The sequence below is a fragment of the Nannospalax galili genome, unplaced genomic scaffold (genome assembly GCF_000622305.1).
Source record: "Nannospalax galili isolate Female #2095 unplaced genomic scaffold, S.galili_v1.0 scaffold140, whole genome shotgun sequence".
NCBI lineage: Eukaryota > Metazoa > Chordata > Mammalia > Rodentia > Spalacidae > Nannospalax > Nannospalax galili.
The window spans coordinates 15562940-15584864 of NW_008352267.1; the positions used below are offsets into that span (position 1 = coordinate 15562940).

At 38.2% G+C, this 21925-nt stretch overlaps 1 protein-coding gene across 1 annotated transcript in view; it reads right to left on the bottom strand.

Annotated features, from left to right (window-relative positions):
* The window catches only part of LOC103746864 (phosphatidylinositol 3,4,5-trisphosphate 3-phosphatase TPTE2-like), an 80475-nt gene extending 58795 nt beyond the window's left edge, over positions 1 to 21680 (bottom strand). The window contains exons 1-6 of the mRNA XM_008849145.1: positions 21580 to 21680; positions 19939 to 20100; positions 17958 to 18077; positions 6644 to 6743; positions 6464 to 6527; positions 5680 to 5744 (exon numbers count right to left, since the gene is read on the bottom strand). Of these exons, the coding sequence (XP_008847367.1) occupies positions 5680 to 5744; positions 6464 to 6527; positions 6644 to 6743; positions 17958 to 18077; positions 19939 to 20100; positions 21580 to 21680 (612 nt within the window). The remainder of the gene's footprint in view (positions 1 to 5679; positions 5745 to 6463; positions 6528 to 6643; positions 6744 to 17957; positions 18078 to 19938; positions 20101 to 21579) is intronic.
* Between the last annotated feature and the right edge of the window lie 245 nt (positions 21681 to 21925).

The following is a 21925-nucleotide window of genomic DNA, read 5'->3' on the forward strand; positions in this document are numbered from 1 at the left end:
AATCAAGAGAAATGCAAATTAAAAGAAGTTTGAGATTTTGTGCTATTGCAATCAGAATGACTAAGATCATGAAAACAAATGACAGTTCTATGTTTTTAAAAAATGTTAACAGTATTGACCAGATCTTAAACAGGGTTGCAGAAGAAAATTTCCCAAAATTAAGGAATGACATCCCCATACAAATACAGGACACACATAGAACACCAAATAGACAGGACCAGAAAAGAAACTCCCCATGGCATATCATAGTAAAAACAGTAAAGGTACAGAACATAGAGAGAATATGGAAAGCTGCAAAAGAAAAACAACAAGTCACACATAAAGGAAAACCCATCAGAATTAAAGCTGACTTATCAGTGCAAACTATGAAAGCCAGAAGAGCCTGGACCAAGGTATTTCCAGTTCTAAATGACCACAGATACCAACCCAGAATACTTTACTCAGCAAAAATGTCTAGTATAGTTGAAGGGGAAAGAAAAATCTTCCATGACACGAAGGCTGAAAGAATACATAGCCACAAAACCAGCCCTTCAAAGAATACTTGAAGCAATACAAAGAACAGAGGAAGGAACAACTATACCTCAGGGGCAAGAGAAAGAAACTAAATGAAGGTATAATTGTAGAAACACAAAATTAGACAAAGAATGCAAAGAGGCAAAGAATGCAAAGAATGCAAATTATGTTTCAATAATAATTTTAAATATCAATGGACTGAACTCCCCAGTCAAAAGACACAGGCTAGTTGAATGGATTAAGAAAAAAAATCCATCTTTTTGTTGTCTGCAAGAAACCCATCTGACATTCAAGGACAGGCACTACCTTAAGGTGAAAGTATGGAAAAGCATATTTCAATCAAAAGACAGTAAGAAACAAGCAGGGGTTGCCAATTCTAATATCTGACAAAATAGACTTCAAACTAAAACTAATCAGAAGAGATAAAGAGGGTCACTTCATTCTGATCAAAAGAATAATCAACCAAGAAGATATTACAATCCTGAACACATATGCCCCAAACTCTGGTGCACCCAAATTCATAAAAAAAGCTTTAATACACAGATTAACCCCAACTCAGTAATAGTAGGGGACTTCAATACCCCACTGTCTCCATTAGACAGGTCAACAGGACACATAATAACAGAGAGACATCTGAATTAAATAATACCATACATCAAATGGACTTTACAGACATCTTCTGAATATTCCACCCAAGCACCAAAGAACACACTTTCTATTCAGCACCCCAAGGAACTTTCTCCAAAACTGACCACATACCGGGGCACAAAACAAACCTCAACAAATATAAAAAATCCAGGAACACAAAAGGTCACAAATGGCCAAAACACAGAGAATAAGAGTCAGCAGAGTGTGGGTCCTTGGACAGGACTTCTGTATTGAAGTCCATCCATCCAGGACTCAGGGACCATTGTGGAAGAGGGGGTGGAAAGACTGTAAGAGCCAGGGAGGAGGTGCATGACCATACAGAAATAGTCCTACAGGGGCCTGGGACTCTTCTCATATAAACCTACAGCAATGGTATCAGCATGCACAAGACCCATGCAAACCTAGGCAGACAAAAACCCAGCACAGAACTGTGGAGATGAATAGCAAACCCCAATCTTAGTCGAAGAATTATTGGCAGCTGATTACTGCTATGGGAGGAAGAGCTGTTCTTCTTGAAGGGAGAGATTCTAGATAGGCTGGCTGAACTCCAGTAGATGAACTTGCACCAAGGGACATCTTGGGACACTAACTTTACATAATAGGCCTTAATACAAATGGCAGAATGTATGAACTCCAGTGGGGAGGGCTATGGGAGAGTGCCAAATGGAAAGGGAAAGGAGGTATAAAGATGGTTTTACGTATGAAATACACAAAAATTCAATTAAATTTTTTTTATCCTTGGTGTCATTTATATATCTTTCTTTAGCTATACTTGCTGACATTTAACATTTTAAATTTCTATAACATGGACTTCATAGACTATAGTGTGTTAACTGACTCTGTGAAGTGGTATGTAATTTCCGTGTGTGAGTGGGTGGATTTTCTAAATAGTGATAAATATCGATATTATTTTCAGAAGACATACTATTACACAAACAGTATTGGATGAATCTGAAGAATTTAAGGATAAAAAGCCAGTCACAAAATATGTTCCATATGATTCCACTTATATGAAATTGAAGAAAAAGTGATAGAAGTCAAAATAGTAATTATTTCTAATGTGTTAGGATACTAACTAGAATGGGATAAGAAATGCTTAATACCCTTGATAAAGGGGTGTATTTCATGCATATATACTTATACATAATTTCATCAAGATATACATTTAAGATTAATACAAATTACTGTATGCTTTAATATAAATATAATTATATATGAAATTATAAACATAAATATAGTCATATGCCACTTAATGACATTTTAACCAATTGAATTTAATTTTTACTGATATGTTAAAACAAAAATTATACATATTAATGTAATGCCACCTGATACTTGATATATAGATACCTTGTGTAATATTTAAACCAGGCCAAACACATCTCCTTGAAAATTTATCATATTTACAAATTTTTTATTTTTATTTTATGTGTATGAGTGTTTTCCCTGCATGTATCTAAGTGCACTTATGCATTCAATGCCCACAGAGGTCAGAAGAGGGCATCAGATCTCCCAGAACTGGAATTACAGGTAGTGTTAGCCCACCATGTGGGTGCTGGGAACTGAAACCGGGTCCCCTGTAAGAGCAGACAGTGCTCTTAATTGCTGAGCCATCTCTCTAGTCCCACATTTACGACTTCTTTATGGTGAAGACATTCAAAATATTTTCTTCTATAACTATAGTACATAATTGTTACCTATAGTCACATTACTGTGCAATAGCACACTAAACACATTATTTTTATTTAGCTGTAACTTAGAACTTATTGATCAACAGTTCTCATCCCTCATTCCTGTTTACGCTCCTCAGTGTCTACAAGACACCACAGACACCACTCTATTTTCAATTTCCATAAGATCAACTTTTTTATAGTCCACATTTCTCTTTTGATGCATGACTTATTCCACTTAACATAATTATTTCCAACTCTGTGTTGTTGCAAAAGACAGAATTTTATTCCGTTTATGGCTAAACACTGTTCCATTTGTGTCATTTTCTTCATTCATTTGCTTATGGACATGAATTTTTTTCCTTCTCTTGGCTATTATAAAAAGTGTTGCAGTAAACATGGGGTGCAGATATCTCCCTCACAAACAGAATTCATTTCTTTTGCTTGAATACCCAGTAATGGGATTACTGGGTATTGTGGTAGGTGGTAGTTCCATTTTGAATTTTTGTAGGAGCCTTCATAGTGGTTTCTATAATGGCTCTACTAGTTGACATCCATACATTCATACCAACACTAGACAAATGATCCTTTTACTTCTTTAGACAAATGTTCCTTTTACTTCTTTGCCAGTATTTTGCTTGTTTGTTTTTTTGGTTGGCTTTTGGTAGGTTTTTTGTTTTTGTTTTTTGTCTTTTGTCTTTTTGGTAATAGCCATTCTTAGTGGAATGTGCTACTATTCAATTATGGCTTTAATTTGCAATTTCCTGATAATTAATGATGTTGAGAACTTTTTTCATATACCCGTTTGTCACTTATAGGTCTTTTTATAAATGTTATATAGGCAAAGTGACATTCTATTCAATGATGGACAGCTTATATAACAGTGGTATGCCCAATGATCCTGTAGCTGTCTTATTTTGGATAATGAACTCTATTATGTTCACATAATAACAAAATGACCCAATGGAAATTATTCAATCTGTAGTTTGATATCAGCATATATATGTATATATATGCAGATAAATAATTATGCTTTTATTGAATTAAAGCAAATACTTCAAATTGCACTAATACTTTCACATGTATGCTAACTTTTTAAGCAATGATTTTCAGCTGAAATTTCAGAGTAAATAGCATTTCATGTTTGAAATTAATTTAGCCGTCCAAAGATGCCTAAGTAGGCAGCACTCCTCCACTGTGCTTTAGAATCTCAGTATAAGAATACACACTTTAAAAGGAGTTTGAATAGTGATACCCTGTATGGGTGAACAATGCTGTTCCCAGAAGACATGAATTACTAAAGGAAAATCTTAGCGCCAGGCATGTGATACTTCCCTAGGAGTTATTGGCCAGGCAGGCCCCAGAGGCACCCAGAACAACACAGGCTATTGCATTGCTTTTGTTTCCCATCAGAATTAGATGGCAATACCTGTTGATGTCTGCTGGTACTTTGCCCATGCCCAGGGAAGGGCCCCACACCCATGCACATTTAAGCAGCACTATTAGACATAATGAGTTGTTTAAAAAGATAACATGAAGTTAGGAGGGGTGTGTTTGGGGAAGGGTTCTGGTAAAGTTAGAGGGAGGATTGGGATTATATTTGATCAAAATGCATTCTATACAGCCAAGTATAGTGGCACATGCCTTTAATACCAGCTCTTGGGAGGCACTATTCCTTGCAAATCCTCCCATCAAGAGATAGTTTATTTTATATTCCTTGAATTAAGCTTGGCTTTGTAATATGTTTGGCTCAATAGAATGAGATAGGCACCATGCTATACTAGGTTTGAGCTTGTGTCTTAAGGGGCTTCGCACTCTTTTGATGGCTGTTTCTGTAACTCTTGTCATTGCCGTTATATGAAGAAGGCTGAACTTGGGCTTGCTTTAGCTAAACAAGGAAGGCCTGATTTAGAGGACAGATATCATATAGAGCCATCTAGTCAAGTCACTGTGGACTAGCAAATTCTCAGGTGACCTGGTAGTTCCCGCAGATGCATGAGTAAGCCCAGATAAGACAGCCAGTTCTATCCTGGATCATCTGAACCACCCAGTTAAGCCCAATCCAAATCATAAGCCACAGTATCATGAACTAAATAAACAGTAGTTCATAAGAAATAAATTTTTTTTTCAAAACTCAAGACTTTTAACAGATGATTAGAGAAGGTACACACTTGCTTCCCCAGGAAGTAACCCAGTAATCCCTGGTGCCGTGAGAAAAGTCAGTGCGAACATAAATCTAACATGAGAAGCATGGAAAGCCTGAGAGCCCAGAAAGATCCAAAACCCTGGTGAAGCCACTTTTGAGGAAGGGTCTATCTCTTCCCTTTTAAATGTGTAAACAAATCCCTTCCTTTAGCAAGTTTAAACTTCGCTTTTTACTTCAACAAAAGCACCTTATTAGGTTCAACTTATTACTGCACTTTTTTTTTTTGTTTTTGGTGGTGGGGGTGTTTAAGCCAATAAAATTTTAAACTAGTTTATAAAGCACAAAAGCAAATTAATACCAATCCATTGAGATTTTTACCTGAAAGAATAAATGTTCAGAAGAAACTGCCATTGTCAACATTAAGCTTGTGATTTGGCAGTATACATTCACAGAAAAATGAGTGATTTATGATTTATTGATTGATTTTATTTTTATTTGTATGAAAGCTTTACCAGCATGTATGTAAGTGCACCCATGTTGTACAATGCCTGCAGGGGCCAGATGAGGGTATCAGATCTCCCTGGAACTGGAATTATGAATGATTGTTAGCCACCATGTGGGTTCTGGGAACCAAACCTGGGTCCTCTGAAAGAACAGCCAGGGCCATCTCTCCAGCCCAAGTACTTATATGAATATCCTTACCTTAATTGGATTTCTATAGAAAGACTGCTTTCCAGAAGATGGAAATGACATGGCAATAATACGCTCTGGAAGTCAAAGTAATCGCTATGATGAATATCATGACAGAATGACACAACACACGAAAAGTTCATCTACATACAACATGACTCCTTTTTGATAGAAAAGAGCTTTCAAGACAGAAAAGGTAACCTTCTTTTGGAATAATTAAGGTAATACGATACCTTAAATTGCCCAGTAGTATAATAATAACTATTAAACTGGCACACTGCTCCTGAGATACAATTGGCTCTACAGTAGGCCACAGATTTATGTTGGCCTAATGCTACAGCTCCCTGTCTGCATTAGAATTTGTTTCTTTTCTGTAGCACACCAAAGGAAATACCTGAGCCCTAGTAAAGGTGGGAGCTGCCACAATGTTTCCCATCCCATTTGACTCAGAAAATCTGAAATAAACAAAGTTTTGAGTTAATTTTCTGGAATTCTGAAAAGGTAAGAAGTCTCTCTAGCACCCTTGGGACCAAGGATAACTTCCAGAACTCAACAAATTCTAAATCAAACGCAATGAACTCAACTGAAAATTAATTCCACCTCCTGTAGCTCTGGTTTGAAATAACATGAGATAGTTCTACTGCCAAGGCCAAACTCCAAGTGCCACACTGCTACAGTGGCATGTCTTCATGGACAAATATTTTGAAATAACACGGCATAAACAAAAGAATATATTATCATTCACAAGCAAAATGTGAAATTACTATAAGCAAACCAACAGGCAAGCTTCACAAACCAGTAACATAAGTGAGGTCAAGGTCAAATCCATCCTTCTTGTACCGCCTTTTGTTTCCTGAAACCTGAATTAGAAATTCATTATTTAGAAAACTTAAATCCACAGGAAAACAAATTATATGACATCTACAAACCTTGCACGTGTTTCCTGAAACATAAGCACGCCTGCGCTGCCACTCACCAGCCTTCTAGTCAGCATTCCAAGGTGTCTTTTCTGATGAGCCAGTTGAAGAATTCTCACCAAAGTGAGAAGACGTAGAGGTCGAAGAAAAATTGCCAGTCTAAATAAATGTAGAGATAAATTTTTATATTTGCTACAGAAACAGACTTTGTTAGTGTAAAAATGTGGATTAAGTTTAACACTTTGAGGGGATGGGGTGCTGGGGATCAAATCCAAGGACCTGTGCATACTTGACATGTTGTGCTACACTGAGCTGAACCACTAATCCTGTATTTAGTTTGAAACAGTGCTTCTTGACCACAAAAACTTGGTAATATCTAGAGCGAACTTTCATTGTCACAATATTGTGTGGGTGGGTTGCTACCAACATGTAGTAGCTAGAGGCAAGGAACGCTACTAAATACCTCACAATTAATGAAACTCTGCCCCCTCCCATCAATAATTATCTGGCCCAAAATATTAAAAACGCTATGGTTGGGAAATTCTGGCTAGAGAAATAGCGATAAGGCAGACTCAGAATTTGTGAATTTATTTTTTCATTAACACTAGCACTTTTCTTTTTTTCGTTCATGAAAACATTGGTTTTAATAATAAAAATCAGAGCAGAAATTAATGAGGTAGAAAAAAAGAAAACAAGCTGGGTGTGGTAGCCCATGCCTTTAATCCCAGCACTCCGCCAGAAGCAGGCGGATCTCTGTGAGCTCAAGGCCAGCCTGGTCTCCATAGAGAATCCAGGCCACCTGCAGCCACAGGAAAGCCCTGCCTCAAAAAAAAAAAAAAAAAAAAAAAGAAAGAAAGAAAGAAAAAAAAAAGAAAAGAAAAACAATACAAAGAATCACTGAATCATCTAAAAGCTGATGCTTTGAAAAGAAAAGACAGACCCTTAGCCCAGTTAACCAAAATGAAGAAAGAGTAAATCCAAATTAACAAAATAAAAGATAAAAGGGGAACCATCACAACATACATCAAAAAGATCTAGAACATTATAAGAGAATACTTTGAAAACCTATACTCTATTAAATTTGAAAACATAAAAGAAATAGATACATCTCTAAATGCATGGAAACCACCAAAGCTAAATCATGAAGAGATCAACAGCTTAAACAGACCCATAACAAATAAGGAAATTGAAACAGTAATACAAAATAGCCCAACTAAAAAAAGCCCAGGCCCTCTTAGCAACATACTCCAATCCAAAGGTCAATAATGTCTAAAGTATTTGGGAGCTTTTATCTAATCCTTAAAAGATTTTAGGGTTACCTCTTCAGAGGGGGGAATGTTAGAGTAGCAAAAAGCCCCATAAAAAATAATGAATAAACAGTACATGAAGTTATCAGAAAAAAAAGTGAAGGGGAGATATGGGAGGAGTTGGAGGGGAGGGAGTGGGCCAGGTGCCAATGGTAGTCACAGCAGAATTCTACCAGACATTCAAAAAAGATCTACAACCACTACGACTTAAATTATTCAAAAAGATAAAAGCAGAGTTAGAACTCCCAAACTCTATGAATCCAGTATCACTCTAATACCAAAACCAGGCGATGATATAACAAAAAAGAAAACTATAGACCCATATCCGTAATGAACATAGATGTGGGTGTTATTGGGGGAAGGCGGGGATAATGGGGATGCTAGGACTAGGGAGGGGGGAGGAAGGCTAGATGGGAGAAAAAAAAGAGTAGAGATAAATGAATCTTGGGGGGCTAGGATATGATATTATGCATAAGAGATCCCAAAATTTTCATCAGAACACTAGAAATGATTTACACTTTTAACAAAGTTGAAGGTTACAAAACCAAACTACAAAAAACAGGAGTCTTTCTATATTCCAATAACAAGCAATTGGAGAAAGAGTACATGGAAGCCCTTCTGTTCACAATAGCCTCAAAAAAAAAAAATACCTAGGAAAAACTTGACCAAAGACATTAATGATTTCTATAATGAAAATTTTAAATATTTGAATAGATTGAGGAAGACATCAGAAGATGGAAGGACCTCACATGCTCACAGGTTGGAAGAATTCATATTGTGAAAATGACCATCCGATCAAAAGCATATAGAGTCAATGCAATCATAATCAAACCATGACATGCTTCACAGAATTTTTTTTTAATCCTAAAATTCAGGCTGGAGATTGCTCAGTGGTTAAGAACACTGGCTATTCTTGCAGAAGACCTGGGTTCGAATCCCAGCACCCACATGGCAGCTAACAACCGTCTATAACTCCAGTTCCAGGGGATCCGACAGCCTCTTCTGTTCTCCATGGGCATTGCATGACATGGGTGCACTTACCTCATGCAGGCAATACACGTATACACATAAAATAAAAATAATAAATAAAATATTTTTTTAAATCCTAAAATTCATATAGAATCACAGAAGATCCCAGATAACCAAAACAATCCTGAGCGCAAAGAGCAATACTGGGGATTACCATACCTCAGATCTCAAACTATATTACAGAGCTATATTCATTAAAACAGCATGGTACTGGCACAAAAACAGACACACAGATCAATGGACCATAAGTGAAGACCCATACATGAGTGCATGCAATTACAGTTACCTGATATTTGACAAAGGTGCCAAGAACAAAAAACGGAGGCAAGACAGCATTTTCAACAAATGGTGCTGGCAAAACTGGATCCTCATCTGTAGAAGATGAAACTGGACCCTTATCTATCACCTTGCACAAAAGTCAACTCCAAATGGATCAAAGACCTCAATGAGAAACATGAAATTCTGAAACTGTTAGAAGAAAATATAGGCAACACTCTGAAATATATAGGTGTAGGAAGGAATTCCTATACCAGACATCAGTTGCTCAGAAATTAAGGTCAATAATTGACAAATGGGGCTGCATTAAACTAAAAAGTTTCTGTGCAGCAAAAAGAACAACCAAGGAAATGAAGAGGAAACTCACAGAGTGTGGAAAAAATCTTCACCAGCAACATATCTGACAGAGGTTTAATATCCAGAATATATAAAGAACTCAAAAAACAAATAATCAAGAAAACAAATGACCCAATTAAAAGATGGGCTGTGGATCTGAACAGGGTTTTCTCAAAAGAAGAAATTAGGGGAATGCAAAATCAAAACCACTTTAAGATTTCATCTTTTCTCAGTCAGACTGGCTAAGATCAAGAGAACCAATGATACCAAATGCTGGAAAGGATGTGGAAAATGGGAATGCTCATTCACTGCTGGTGGGAATGCAAACTTGTGCAACCCCTATGGAAAGCAGTGTGGAGAGCTCTTAAAAAAACTACAAATGAACCTATCATATGATGTGATTATACCGCTCCTTGGTATATACCTAAAGGACTCATCCTACTGCAGAGATAGGATTTTTTTTTTTTTAACCACAGGAAAGCCAATTTTCTTTTTTCTTTCTTTTTTTTTAAACTTTTACAAAATCTTTATACATGCATATAAGGTGTTTTGGTCAAATCCATGCCCAACAACATTCCCCTCTCTGAAGAGGTAAACCTAAAATCTTTTAAGGATTAGGTATAAGCTCCCAAATACTTTTGACATTTTGGCCTTTGGAACAGAGTATGTTGCTAACAGACCCAAGGATGTTTTGACTTTTAGCCCAGAAACTGGCTACATTTCTTCGAGGTCTTTTTACTCTAACTGCCTAGCCAGTTCCTACCTCCTATTCTTATCACACCATCCTCTGAAAGGGTTACCCAAACTGCCAATAGGGAATAGAGATGCAGACTGCTCTGGCTTCTTCCATGCTGAACAGGAGATAGGGATTGTTTTTTTTAAAATATTTTATTTATTTATTTATTTTATGTGTATGAGTATATTGCCTACATGTGTGTAAGTGCACCCATGTCATGAAGTGCCCGCAAAGATCAGAAGAGGATGTCAGATCACCTGGAACTGGAGTTATGGATGGATTTTAGCCTCCATGTGGGTGCTGAGAATCAGACCCAGGTCCTCTGCAAGAGCAGTCAGTGCTCTTAACCACCACGTCATCTCTGCAGCACCCAGCAGAGATACCCATACATTCACGTTTCTTGTTGTTCTTTTCACAATAGCTAAGAACTAGAAGCAACCTAAGTGTCCCTCAACTGACAAGTGGACAATGAAAACATGGTACATTTGCACAATGGAGCTCTACTACTTATTGGTAAAGAAAGACAAAATCATGAACTGTGCAGGCGAATAGATGGAACTAGAAACTGTTATACTAAGTGAAAGTAACAGAGACTCAGAAAAACAAATGACGTATGTTCTCCCTCATTTGTGGATCTTAGTACCAAATTCTTCTATGTGAGTTTATATCCTGATATAACTGCAGGAGCCAGGAAAATTGAAAGGAACCAGGGAGGGAAAGGGAAAGAAGGAGCCTGAGAGAGAAGGTGTTAGCAAGGGGGAAATGGGTAAAATGGGAGTATTTCTAGAGTGTGATGAGTCCTTTGGGTATATGCCAAGGAATGATATCACTGGATCATATGGTAAATTAATTTTCAGTTTTTTGAGGGTTCTCCACACTGCTTTCCATAGTGGTTGCATAAGTTTGCATTCCCACCAGCAGTGAACGAGCATTCCTCTTTCTCCACGTCCTCTCCAGCATTTGGGGGTCTTCTGTTCTCTTGATCTTTGCCAATCTGACTGGGGTAAGATGGAATCTTAAAGTGGTTTTAGTCTGCATTTCTCTAATTACTAAGGATGTTTGGCACTTGATGGGACTCCTATGTGGAACGTCACCCACCCACGGCTCAGGGACCATTGTAGAAGAGGAGGCGGAAAGGTTGTAAGAGCCAGGGCTAGTTCATGAACAAAAGGAGGTGGAAGCTTCCAGGCAAATGGAGGTTTGCTCATGTGAGCCTGTGGCAGTGGTGGCATTGGGCGTGGGACCCATGTCAGCTCAATTAAACAAGGGCCCAAAGGGGAGGTGAGAAATAGATGGCGGGCCAGCACTAGACTGAGAACTGTTTGAGACTGATTGCTGCTGGGTGAAGGAGAACATGACTTACAGATGATCACTGGGTGGCTGACTAGACTCCAGTGGACACATTTACGCTGAAGGACATCTGGTGAACGAATAGGACTTAACAAGTATGGCAGACTGCATGGGGTTCGATGGAGGGATGTGGGAGACATGGATAGGAGAAGGGGTCTGGATTTCAGTGGGAAATGTATGAAAACTTCAAAAGCGCATTTAAAAAGTTATCTTTTAAAAATGGGAGTATTCAAATGGAAGAGGAAGAGGAAGGGTTATGCAAGGAACCGTGGGGGTAAAAGGAAAGGTGCTCAAGAGAGGAGGACCACAGGAGACAGGTATTATCAAGGGTGAAATGGGGAAAATGGGGATACTTTAACTGGTGAGGAAGGAGGGAGAGTTAGACAGGGAGAGGCAAGGAGAGATAAACAATGTTTAGCTGGCATGAAAAACCAGAGGAAAATGTATTAATTCAAAAGCCTACTGAAAAATACACATACTATATAGAGATACGTGCTCTCCATGAGTGTATGTGTATAGCTGAAGGCTCTATAACAAGAAACACGGTGCCAGACAGAAGAAATCTCCCTTAAAGTCATTTCCCAGGGTAATCCAAGAGACTCCCAAAATTAAACAGGTTATTGCCACAGCCCTTGACTGCCTCCCAGAAGTTGAAGGTGAGACCCTATAGCTGAAGACAGGAAATACTTCAGACACAAGACTTGGAGCAATGGAGCTGGAACTGACTTGGAAACCACCTCTCTGAAGAATATCTCTCACAGTTTTGGAGGACACTATGCAAGCTGCAAAGGGAGAACATCAATCAGTGGTCCAACCCCGGGTTTAAGGCCTAATAACTACAATAACGACTGACACAGAAAACCATGTTGGGGTAGTAATGGCACTTTTATCTTGGGAGTAATCAACTGCAACCTAGTTGGACTTAAAGTCCACTCAGTGGGAGAAAACTCATGTGTGGTACTGTAAATATAGCCAAATACATATGGCTGGAGAGGTTACAGATCTCAGAGAACAGCCTAAGGTTGTCACATCCCTAGACAAGTGTAATTTCTTACTATATGCTAAATATGGATCCTTATATTCACAGACAAGTATGCCAGTCACCACTCATCAAAGAAGGTTCTTTTGCAACAGATGGAGACTATTATAGAGTTCCACAGCTCCTCACATACAGAGAATAAGTGCCTATGAAATGCCCAACCCTAAGTGACACATCTACAGTGGAACCTCTCCACCTATGGCTCACAGAACATAGTGGAACAAGAGGTAGAGAGAATACCAATGCATCTCAACTCTCATCAATCAAGCTCCCTCATGAAACAGACAACAACTAACACAAAAATCCACAAATGGCCAAAGCACAGAGAATAAGAGTCTGCAGAGTGTGAGCCCTTGGACAGGATTCCTGTATTAAACTCTACCCACCATGGCTCATGGACCATTGCAGAAGAGGGGCTGGGAAAATTGTAAGAGGATGGGGTACATGACCATAGGGAAACAGAGTCTTACAGGCTCCCAAGATCTTGCTTATATGAATCCACAGCAATGCTGTTAGTATGTACAAGACCCATGCAGACTCAAGCAGATAAAAGTTCAGATTAGAAGTGGAGAACTGGGCAGCAGACCCCAATCTTAGCCAAGGAACTATTGGCAGCTGATTACTGCTAGGAGAGGGAGAGTTGATATTCTTTAAGGGATTGACTCCAGATAGGCTGACTAGACCTCAGTGGATGAACTTGCACTGAGGGACTTCTGGATATGCTAACTTGACTCGATAGGCCTTAATATAAATGAAATCTGTTGTGGGGGGGTCTATGGAGGATTCAGATGGGGGAGGGTGTGTAAAGATGATTAAGGTGTTTTTATATGAAATACACAAAAACACAATCAAAATAATAAAAAAATTAAAAGTCTAGGAGCTGGAGAGATGGCTCAGCAGTTAAGAGAACAAATTGTTCTTGCAGAAGACCCAGATTCAAATCCCAGCACCCACATGGTTGCTAACAATCATCCATAACTCCAGTTCCAAGGGATCCAATGCTCTCTTCTGTCCTACTGGGACAATGCACTATATGGGTGCACTTACACACAAGCAGGCATAAGACTCATCCACATAAAATATAAATAAATTAATTAAATATATAAATAAAAAGTCTAAACCAATAGCTAAGAGTATAACTCAGAGGTAGACAGTTTGCCTAGCACACACAACACCCAGGTTCTGTCCCTAGCACTAGCAAATAGGGCAGTACTAGAACATTCCCAAATCATGTGATCAGTCTGACTAATGGAAAAAACAGCACTCTCAGGCTCTTGTGATATAACAGCCTCTGGCTTCCTGTCAAAAAAATCAGCAAATCAGGTACAGTTGTATGTTTCAAGTGACACTTGACTACTTTAACCATTAAATGGCCAATTGCTGCTACCATGGCTGACAGAGGTTCTGCAAGTAGAAAGGACTCTATCACTATTATCACCACTATTTACAGAAAAGGATTTATTTCAGATATGTTCACCAGGGACATCTGAAAATTTGGTCATCTAGACCATTTGCTATTATAAGGTATTTTGCTGGGTGGAGTTTGTAGCTCAGTCATAGCGCACTTGCCATAAATGGACAGGCCCTGGATTCTAGCCACACTGTGCCCGACATGCACAGCTCAGTAAGTTCATGTGTATGCATGTGTCTACATACATGTATGTTTTAGTGGGCACTGCCAGGGACAAGGGCATATGTGGGTATTCATCTAGTATTCATCTTTATTTCACAATTAAAAATGCAAAAGTGTTATCCTGATTCCACATTAACTTTTCTAAAATGTTAAAATTTCAGCTTGCCTTTAGCCAAAGTGTACTTGAATTAGTATTGAAATACTGGATTTTAGAATTTTAATTCACAGCTTGAAACTAGAAGAAGATCTCAAATGTTCACAGATCCTATATGTTGGTTAACGTGCTTCCAGGTGCTTTACCCATGACAGACAGCCTCTGCCTGGGAGGCGGTGCTTGTCTGCTTTAAGGTGGGAGAAAGGCTTCCCTTCTTGTGCCAACTGCTTGTTTTAAACATCTCTTGGGTCAAATCTTACAAAGAGACTTTATAATTTTTTATTGAATTGTACAGATACATACTAAATAAAGCTCTTTTAGATTAGAAAACTAAAAATGAATCTACCATATGATTACGGTAGATTATACCAGTTATACCACTCCTTGGTATATACCCAAAGGACCAATCCTACTGTAGAGATACTTGTACATCCACGTTTGTTGCTGCTCTCTTCACAATAGCTAAGAAATGGAAACAAACTAAATGTCCCTCGACTAACAAATGGATAATGAAAATGTGGTACATTTACACAATGGAGTTCTACTTAGCAAGAAAAGATGAAATTTGCAGGTAAATTAATAGAACTAGAAGCTGTTATACTAAGTGAAGTAATACAGATTCAATAAGTAATGTATGTTCTCTCATTTGTGGATCTTAGAACCAAGTCTTTATAAGTGAGTATATATCCTGATGTAACCACAAAGGCCAGGAAAATGGAAAGGAACCATGGAGGTAAATAGAAAGAAAGAGCCCAAGAGAGGGGGATAGTAGGGAACAGATGTTACCAAGGGGGAAATGTGGAAAATGGGGGTATTTAACTGGGAAGGGGGAGGGAAGGATATACAAGGAACCATGGAGGTAAAATGGAGCTCAAGAGAGGGGAGATAATAGGTGACAGGTTTTATCAAGGGGAAAACAAAGAAAATGGCAGTGCTTTAACTGGGTAAGGAGGAGGAAGTTAGGGAGAGAGAGAAGAGAGATAAATAAGGCTTGGGTGGTGTGACAAACCAGAGGGAAATGTATTCACTCAAAAACCTACTGAAAAATACACATACAAAATCTGAACACGAGTGCATGTGTGTAGCTGAAGGCTATGTACCAAGAAACACAGTGCCAAACAACAGAAACCTCCCTTTGAGTTGTTGGTCACAGTGGTCCAGGAGAATCCTAAAATAACAGAGGCTATTGCCACAGGCTGTTGATTATCTCCCAGAACTTGAAGGTAAGACCTTATTGCTGAAGACATTACATGCTTCCAACACAGGACTTGGAACAATGGAGCTGGAACTGACCCGAAAGCCTCCTCCCTGAAGACTAGGTCTCATAGTTCTAAAGGATATTATGCAAGCTGCTAAGGGAGAAAATCAATCAATGGTTCTACCCAGGTATAAAGCCTGGTAACTACAATGGCTAGCACAGAAAATATCTCTATTGGTGCAGTAGTGGCACTTTCATCTTGGGGATAATCAACAGCTATCTAATTGGAATTAAAGCCCTCTCAATGGGAAGGGACTCATCTATGACATTGTAAATGTAGTCAAATACACATGGCTGGAGAGGTCATGGCTGGAGAAAACCCTACCTGTGTCACATCCTAGACAAATTTAATTTCTTAATGTATGCTAAATATAGAACCTTACATTTACAGACAAGTATACCATTCACCACTCCTCAAAGAAGCTTCTTTTTACAACAGATTGAGACAATAACAGAGTTTCACAACTCATCACACACAGAGAATAAGTGTCTGTGAGATGTCCGGCCCTAAGTGACACATTTACGGTGGAGCCTCTACACCCAAGGCTCATGGAACATAGTGGAACAGGGGGTAGAGAGAATACTAATGCATCTGTTAACTCTCACCAGCAAAACTTCATGCAACAGAGGGCAATGCACACAGAGGGCTATAACTGGTCAAAGTTTAGAGAATAAGAAGCTGCAGAATGTGCAATCCTGGCTAGAACTCCTATATCAAACCTCACCCACCCATAGCTCAGGGACCATTGCAGAAGAGGGGGCAGAAAGATTGTAAGAGCCAGGGCTGGTGCATGATCATAAGGCAACAGAGTCCTCCAGGTCTCTGGGAACTTGCTCATGAACTTACAGCAATGGTGACAGCATGCACAAGACCCATGAAAACTCAAATCAGACAAAAACCCAGCATAGAATCAGGGAAATGGGCAGCAGGCCCCAAACTATGGGCAGCTGATTGCCAGGTGAGGGAGAGTTAATCTACTTTAAGGGAATGACTCTAGATAGGCTGATTTGACTCCAGGGGATGAACTCACACCATGGGATATCTGGGTACACAAACTTGACTTGATAGGCCTTAACATATATGACAGAATGCATGAAATCTGTGGCAGGGGGATATATGGGGAGTGCAGATGGTGGAGAGGGTCTAAATATGATTAAGATATTTCACAAAATACACAAACATTCAATAAAAAATACATTGAAAAAAACAGTGGTTGAGTTATTCCTGTAAACAGGGAGTCACTATTGCTCATGAAGGCATATCAAGCAGCAAAAATACTTCCCAAGTGTGCTGACTACCGTTTCTTCTGCTGTAAAAAACTATGAAGGCTGAAAACTACTGTTCTGGAATAGTGGGTTTTCAATTTCAGCCTGCATAAACCAGTCACCTGGAAGGTTAAAACAGGGGCTATAGGCTTCAGAAATACCAATTTGGGGCTCTAGGGTAGAGTTTAAGAGGTTACTCAAGGTTATTTCAAAATTCCAAAAACTTATCACACAGCAAATTTAACTGGATCCTGAACTGAAGCCCTGAGAAGCTAGGATACAGAAGACCGATTACAATGAGTAAGCCTTACCCCCCACCCACATCCCAATACATATTTGTTCTTCACTGAAACAGTATAAAATAGGGGGAAGCAGAGAGGTAGGAAAGGGGGAAGGGAGAAGAAGAGAGGAAATTCCCCTAATACACATTTTGGTTTCTAATCCCCAACAATCTGAACTCTTCCAAGGCTTCTTCAATTCCACTGGAACCATACTATAAAATTCCTCTGTTCCTATCCATATTACCTCCTGACATCTTCTTGTGTTTTCTACTTTTTAGAGAACCTTATTGGAGTCACTCAAATTTTATGTATGTTTAAATTAATACTCTCTTAGTTATGGGGAAATCCCAGAAAGCTAGAAAACATTAAGTATTTGTGGTCAAAGTACAAATGGGAATTTAATGAGGATTTTATAAAGTTGGAGTAAGAGGCTAAGTCTCCAGTTTTTTCTTTGTGCCCTTTCTCCTCATTTATCAGCTAGTTACTTAGCATATACCCTTCACTGTCTCCTGAATGCCAACAGCTTTTAGTTTCCAAGTACACGAAAATTTATCTAAGTATTTCATGTCCAAGCAGCTTATTTGGTACAGAACCACAAAGTTCAAATTTAAAAATTAAAATCATGGAAAATGCAACAAAACAAACAAACCCAAAAGAATAAAAAAAAAGAAAAGAGGGGCTTTGAGAGATAAGTCACACATTTCCTACCTTGGACTATCTCCAAGAAACTTGGTGTCATAAAATATGTAAATGGTAGCAATAAACAGAGTCACCCCAATAACGACTGCATCTAGGGTGTTCAGTAAATCAGAAAAATAATGTTGTCTCCTAGAGAAGGAAGAGAGGAAGATTTCAAAAGTACACATTTTTCACTCATTTTCATTAATTCTGTCTTAATGGGTTATTTAAAATGTATTGTATAGACTACTAGACTAAGGGAAAACTATAACATCAATGGAAAGTTTCCAAGTAGAAAAACTTATATCCATGCTACTTTGTATCCATATTTGAAAAACACATCAAGATTATAATTCACACTTAATAAGAGACAAAATCAAACCACTGAGGAGACAAGCACTGCTTTCTCCCATGTAGGTAGAAGTGAAGTGAGATGCTGTGCATTGCTGTTGAGCAAAAGAAGCTGCAGGTGGCACAGCCACAGAGAGACTGGGGCTATGTCTGTAAGAGGAGCTTACAGAGGGAGAGGGGACCATTATTTTGGACTCGTGCTCTGGACGTGCAGGCACACTGGGATTTCAATAGGCTGGTATGGTCTTCCCAGGGCAAAGCAGACATCTTTCCTTCAGAAGTGAGCATTGGTCTTCCAAAGAAAGCATCTTCTGATTCTGAGAAAGCCTCTTTTTTCAGAGATCCCCCCGTCTCTGCCTCCTAAGTGCTGGGATTAAAGATGTGTGTCACCAATACTGACTTTAAACACTTGGTTATTGTTTTTTATTGAATTTTTAATCATATTTTTATTGATTCTTTGATATGTACATAAGTGTGTTTTGATCATATTCACCCATGACCTTCTCCCCTCCCCCCATTCCTGCTAGTCCCCTTCCTCTTCCCAAATAGCCCCTTTTTGAATTTCACATCCTTTTTTCTTTTGGGATACAATGAGTTTTATTGGGGTTGCTTAGAGGAGCATGGGTGAATGGTTACTTATAGGACCGTGGACACCTTACCAACGGCTACCCCACTGAAGAGAACATTGAGACAGCATCTTTTAGATTCTGAGCAACTCAGTAGTGGGCAACTGTCCTTAGCTCAAAAAAAGGCATAGGGATAAAAAAATCTCAGAAGGGAAGACAAATTCTTCTGTGATGCTCTGAGAGAAAAACGAAACTGGAGAACTTAGGTCCCTGACAACCAATACAGCCCAGTCCCACAGCTGGGCTCACCCACCCACCTGCTCAAAATACCAGGAGACAGAAGTCAACTGCTGTCTTACTGTCTCACTGATGGGAAGAGCATGCCTCAGAACTCTTTTGGACTATAGTTTCCATTTTAACTGAGATATGAATTAGCTATGACCTGTTATCTACTATGTCATCAAATCTAATTTGGAATTCAAGTCTTAATGAAATATTATTTTGACTCATATACATGTTCATTTTATTAATGTCTAAGTAGACACAATGGTTGACTGGTCATTTCTTGAAACTCCTTTAAGATTTATCAATTGAGGTGACTATCTAGAATACACTGTTGGAGACTGCAGTAGAGGTGCAACAGTAACACCGATAAAGCCAATCTATGAAAAACTGGCTTTAGATGACTATTTTTCTGTGAGCCATACCTTCAAGGAGGATAATTTTGATGAAGAAAGATCCATTTGGTTGAACTGATCTGATAACTATTATGGGATACTTCTTATAATGAAATGACTTTATGCTTTTAAAAAGAAAGAATCGCCAGGCGTGGTGGTGCACGCCTTTACTCCCACCACTCGGGAGGAAGAGGCAGGCGGATCTCTGTGAGTTCAAGGCCAGCCTGGTCTACATAGTGAGTCCCAGGCCAGCTGGTGCTACAGAGAGACCGTCTCAAAAAGACCAAAATAGATAGATGATAGATAGATAGATGATAGATAGATAGATAGACAGATAGATAGTTGATAGATAGATGACAGATGATAGATAAATGGATAAATAGATAAACAGATATATAGATAAATAGAATCAAACACCCTTCTAAATACACTCGAAGAAGAACATCAACAAGAAAAAATAAAGCAATGCCTAAAGAAACGAAACGATATTCCAAAGGAATGTAAATTTTTTGATGATTGGCGAGTACATCTATAACCACAAGACACACGTCCAGAAAGATCAGCAAAATTCCAAATATTCTAAAATAAATAAAGATAATGGGGTTGCCCCTATAGTTATACAATATTAAAGCCAATGATCAGATGCCAAAAAAGTTCTTATTTAAACTGTTCAGTGACAGAAAGAACTATGCTGCCCTACAATTAAAAAAAAATCAGTTTTCACCCAATAAAAGCAGTGGTTAGTGGGTAAAATCTGCACCAAGCCACTGCAAAGCATACTCACGAGCTCTCCTGCAGTAGGAACAGTAGTCCAGTGCCCCAAGTTAGAGAAACAAGCCTGAATTAAAACCACAAGCTTCTCTGTATAAACTCTTTAACTGTCAGAATTTCATAAAGAGTTTTTACCAGCTTCTCATAAGAAATAAATTCTCACTAATCTGAATAATTTTAAGAATTTGCCAACAAAAATTAGGTGAAAGCATGAATAACATATTCCCTTAAAGACAACTTTGACCCATAAGAAGGTTTTCTTGGTGAAATTTTCAATAAACACATAACTATATACTCAGGGATGCACATATGACAGACACATGAGAAAGAATTCAATTCCATGAATATTTAAGTGATTGAATTCTTTAGTGTTTCCTAAACCTTTCTTTTACATATTCTCAACACAGTCTTCATAAGTTGACTGTATTATATGCATAATCTACAAAGATGAACCAATTCAACTTTAAAGTGTATTTAAAAAAAATCCTGAAAACCAAATCACAATATATTAATTGGTGGGCTTTGAAGATGGCTCAGTAGTAAAGTACATGCAACTCACACATGAGGACCTGAGCTCCATCCTCAGCACCCAGGTAAAAGCTGGGTGCCATGCAACATCTGTAATTCCAGTACTGGAGAGGTAGAGACACAAGAATTTTTGGAGCTCATTGGCCAGTAAGTTTCAGGTACAATAAGAGATCCTGTCTCAAAACAATAATGTGGGAAGACACTAACATTGACCTCTCCTCTGGCCTCTACAACACACAACACACACACACACGAACACACACACATGGGTGCACACATAAACATACCTACATGAACACATACAGCACCACACACACACAAAATATTAAATTCAAAAGAAGCAATTACATTATGTAAATTTGAGTCATCATCATGCAGACAAGAAACCTAAGTAAAATGTTTCTGTAATTAAGGAGTAATTTTAGATGCATAAGGCATTTAATAGATCGCTTGGCTTATAATTACAGAACTTTAACATGTATGCTTTATTAATCTTATTTTTATAAATAGAAAATAATACTAATAGCCGCCATTTAGAGTTGAGCAAAGGTCATTTCTTCGTAAGTCTTAATGATCAGCTTTAATCAAACTTCAAGGATAAGTAAGATTACATTAACAGTAGATGCATGGGATATTTAACAGTATATTGACAATAGAAATACTTTTGTTCTTTCTTCCTTTTTGAAACATTTCTCATTAAAATGCTAAAATCAGATGTCATAAATATTTAATCACTTCCATTTCTAGGGCCTCATGTACCTGAATGCAAAGCACGATACAAGGAAATGTACAATTTTCTTTGTCTTGTTGCTGTAAAAATTAGTAAAAATAAAATCAACCACATAGTTCCTCAAGATCATATCATGAATTTAACATAAAGCTTTTTATATGTATAACCTTTAAAAACTTCAGCAGTTGTATACTGAAGTGCTTTTTAGAAATAACTGAAATTTTTACATTTTTGCGTTCTTTGTATTCCTATCAAGAATATATGTGAATAAAACACCAAACTTTGGATATTTAGTAACACATCTCTTGCATGTAAAGCTCCAACTCCAACTTTAAGATGATGTCAAGCTTGGGAGTGATCAAAGCAACATGGTGT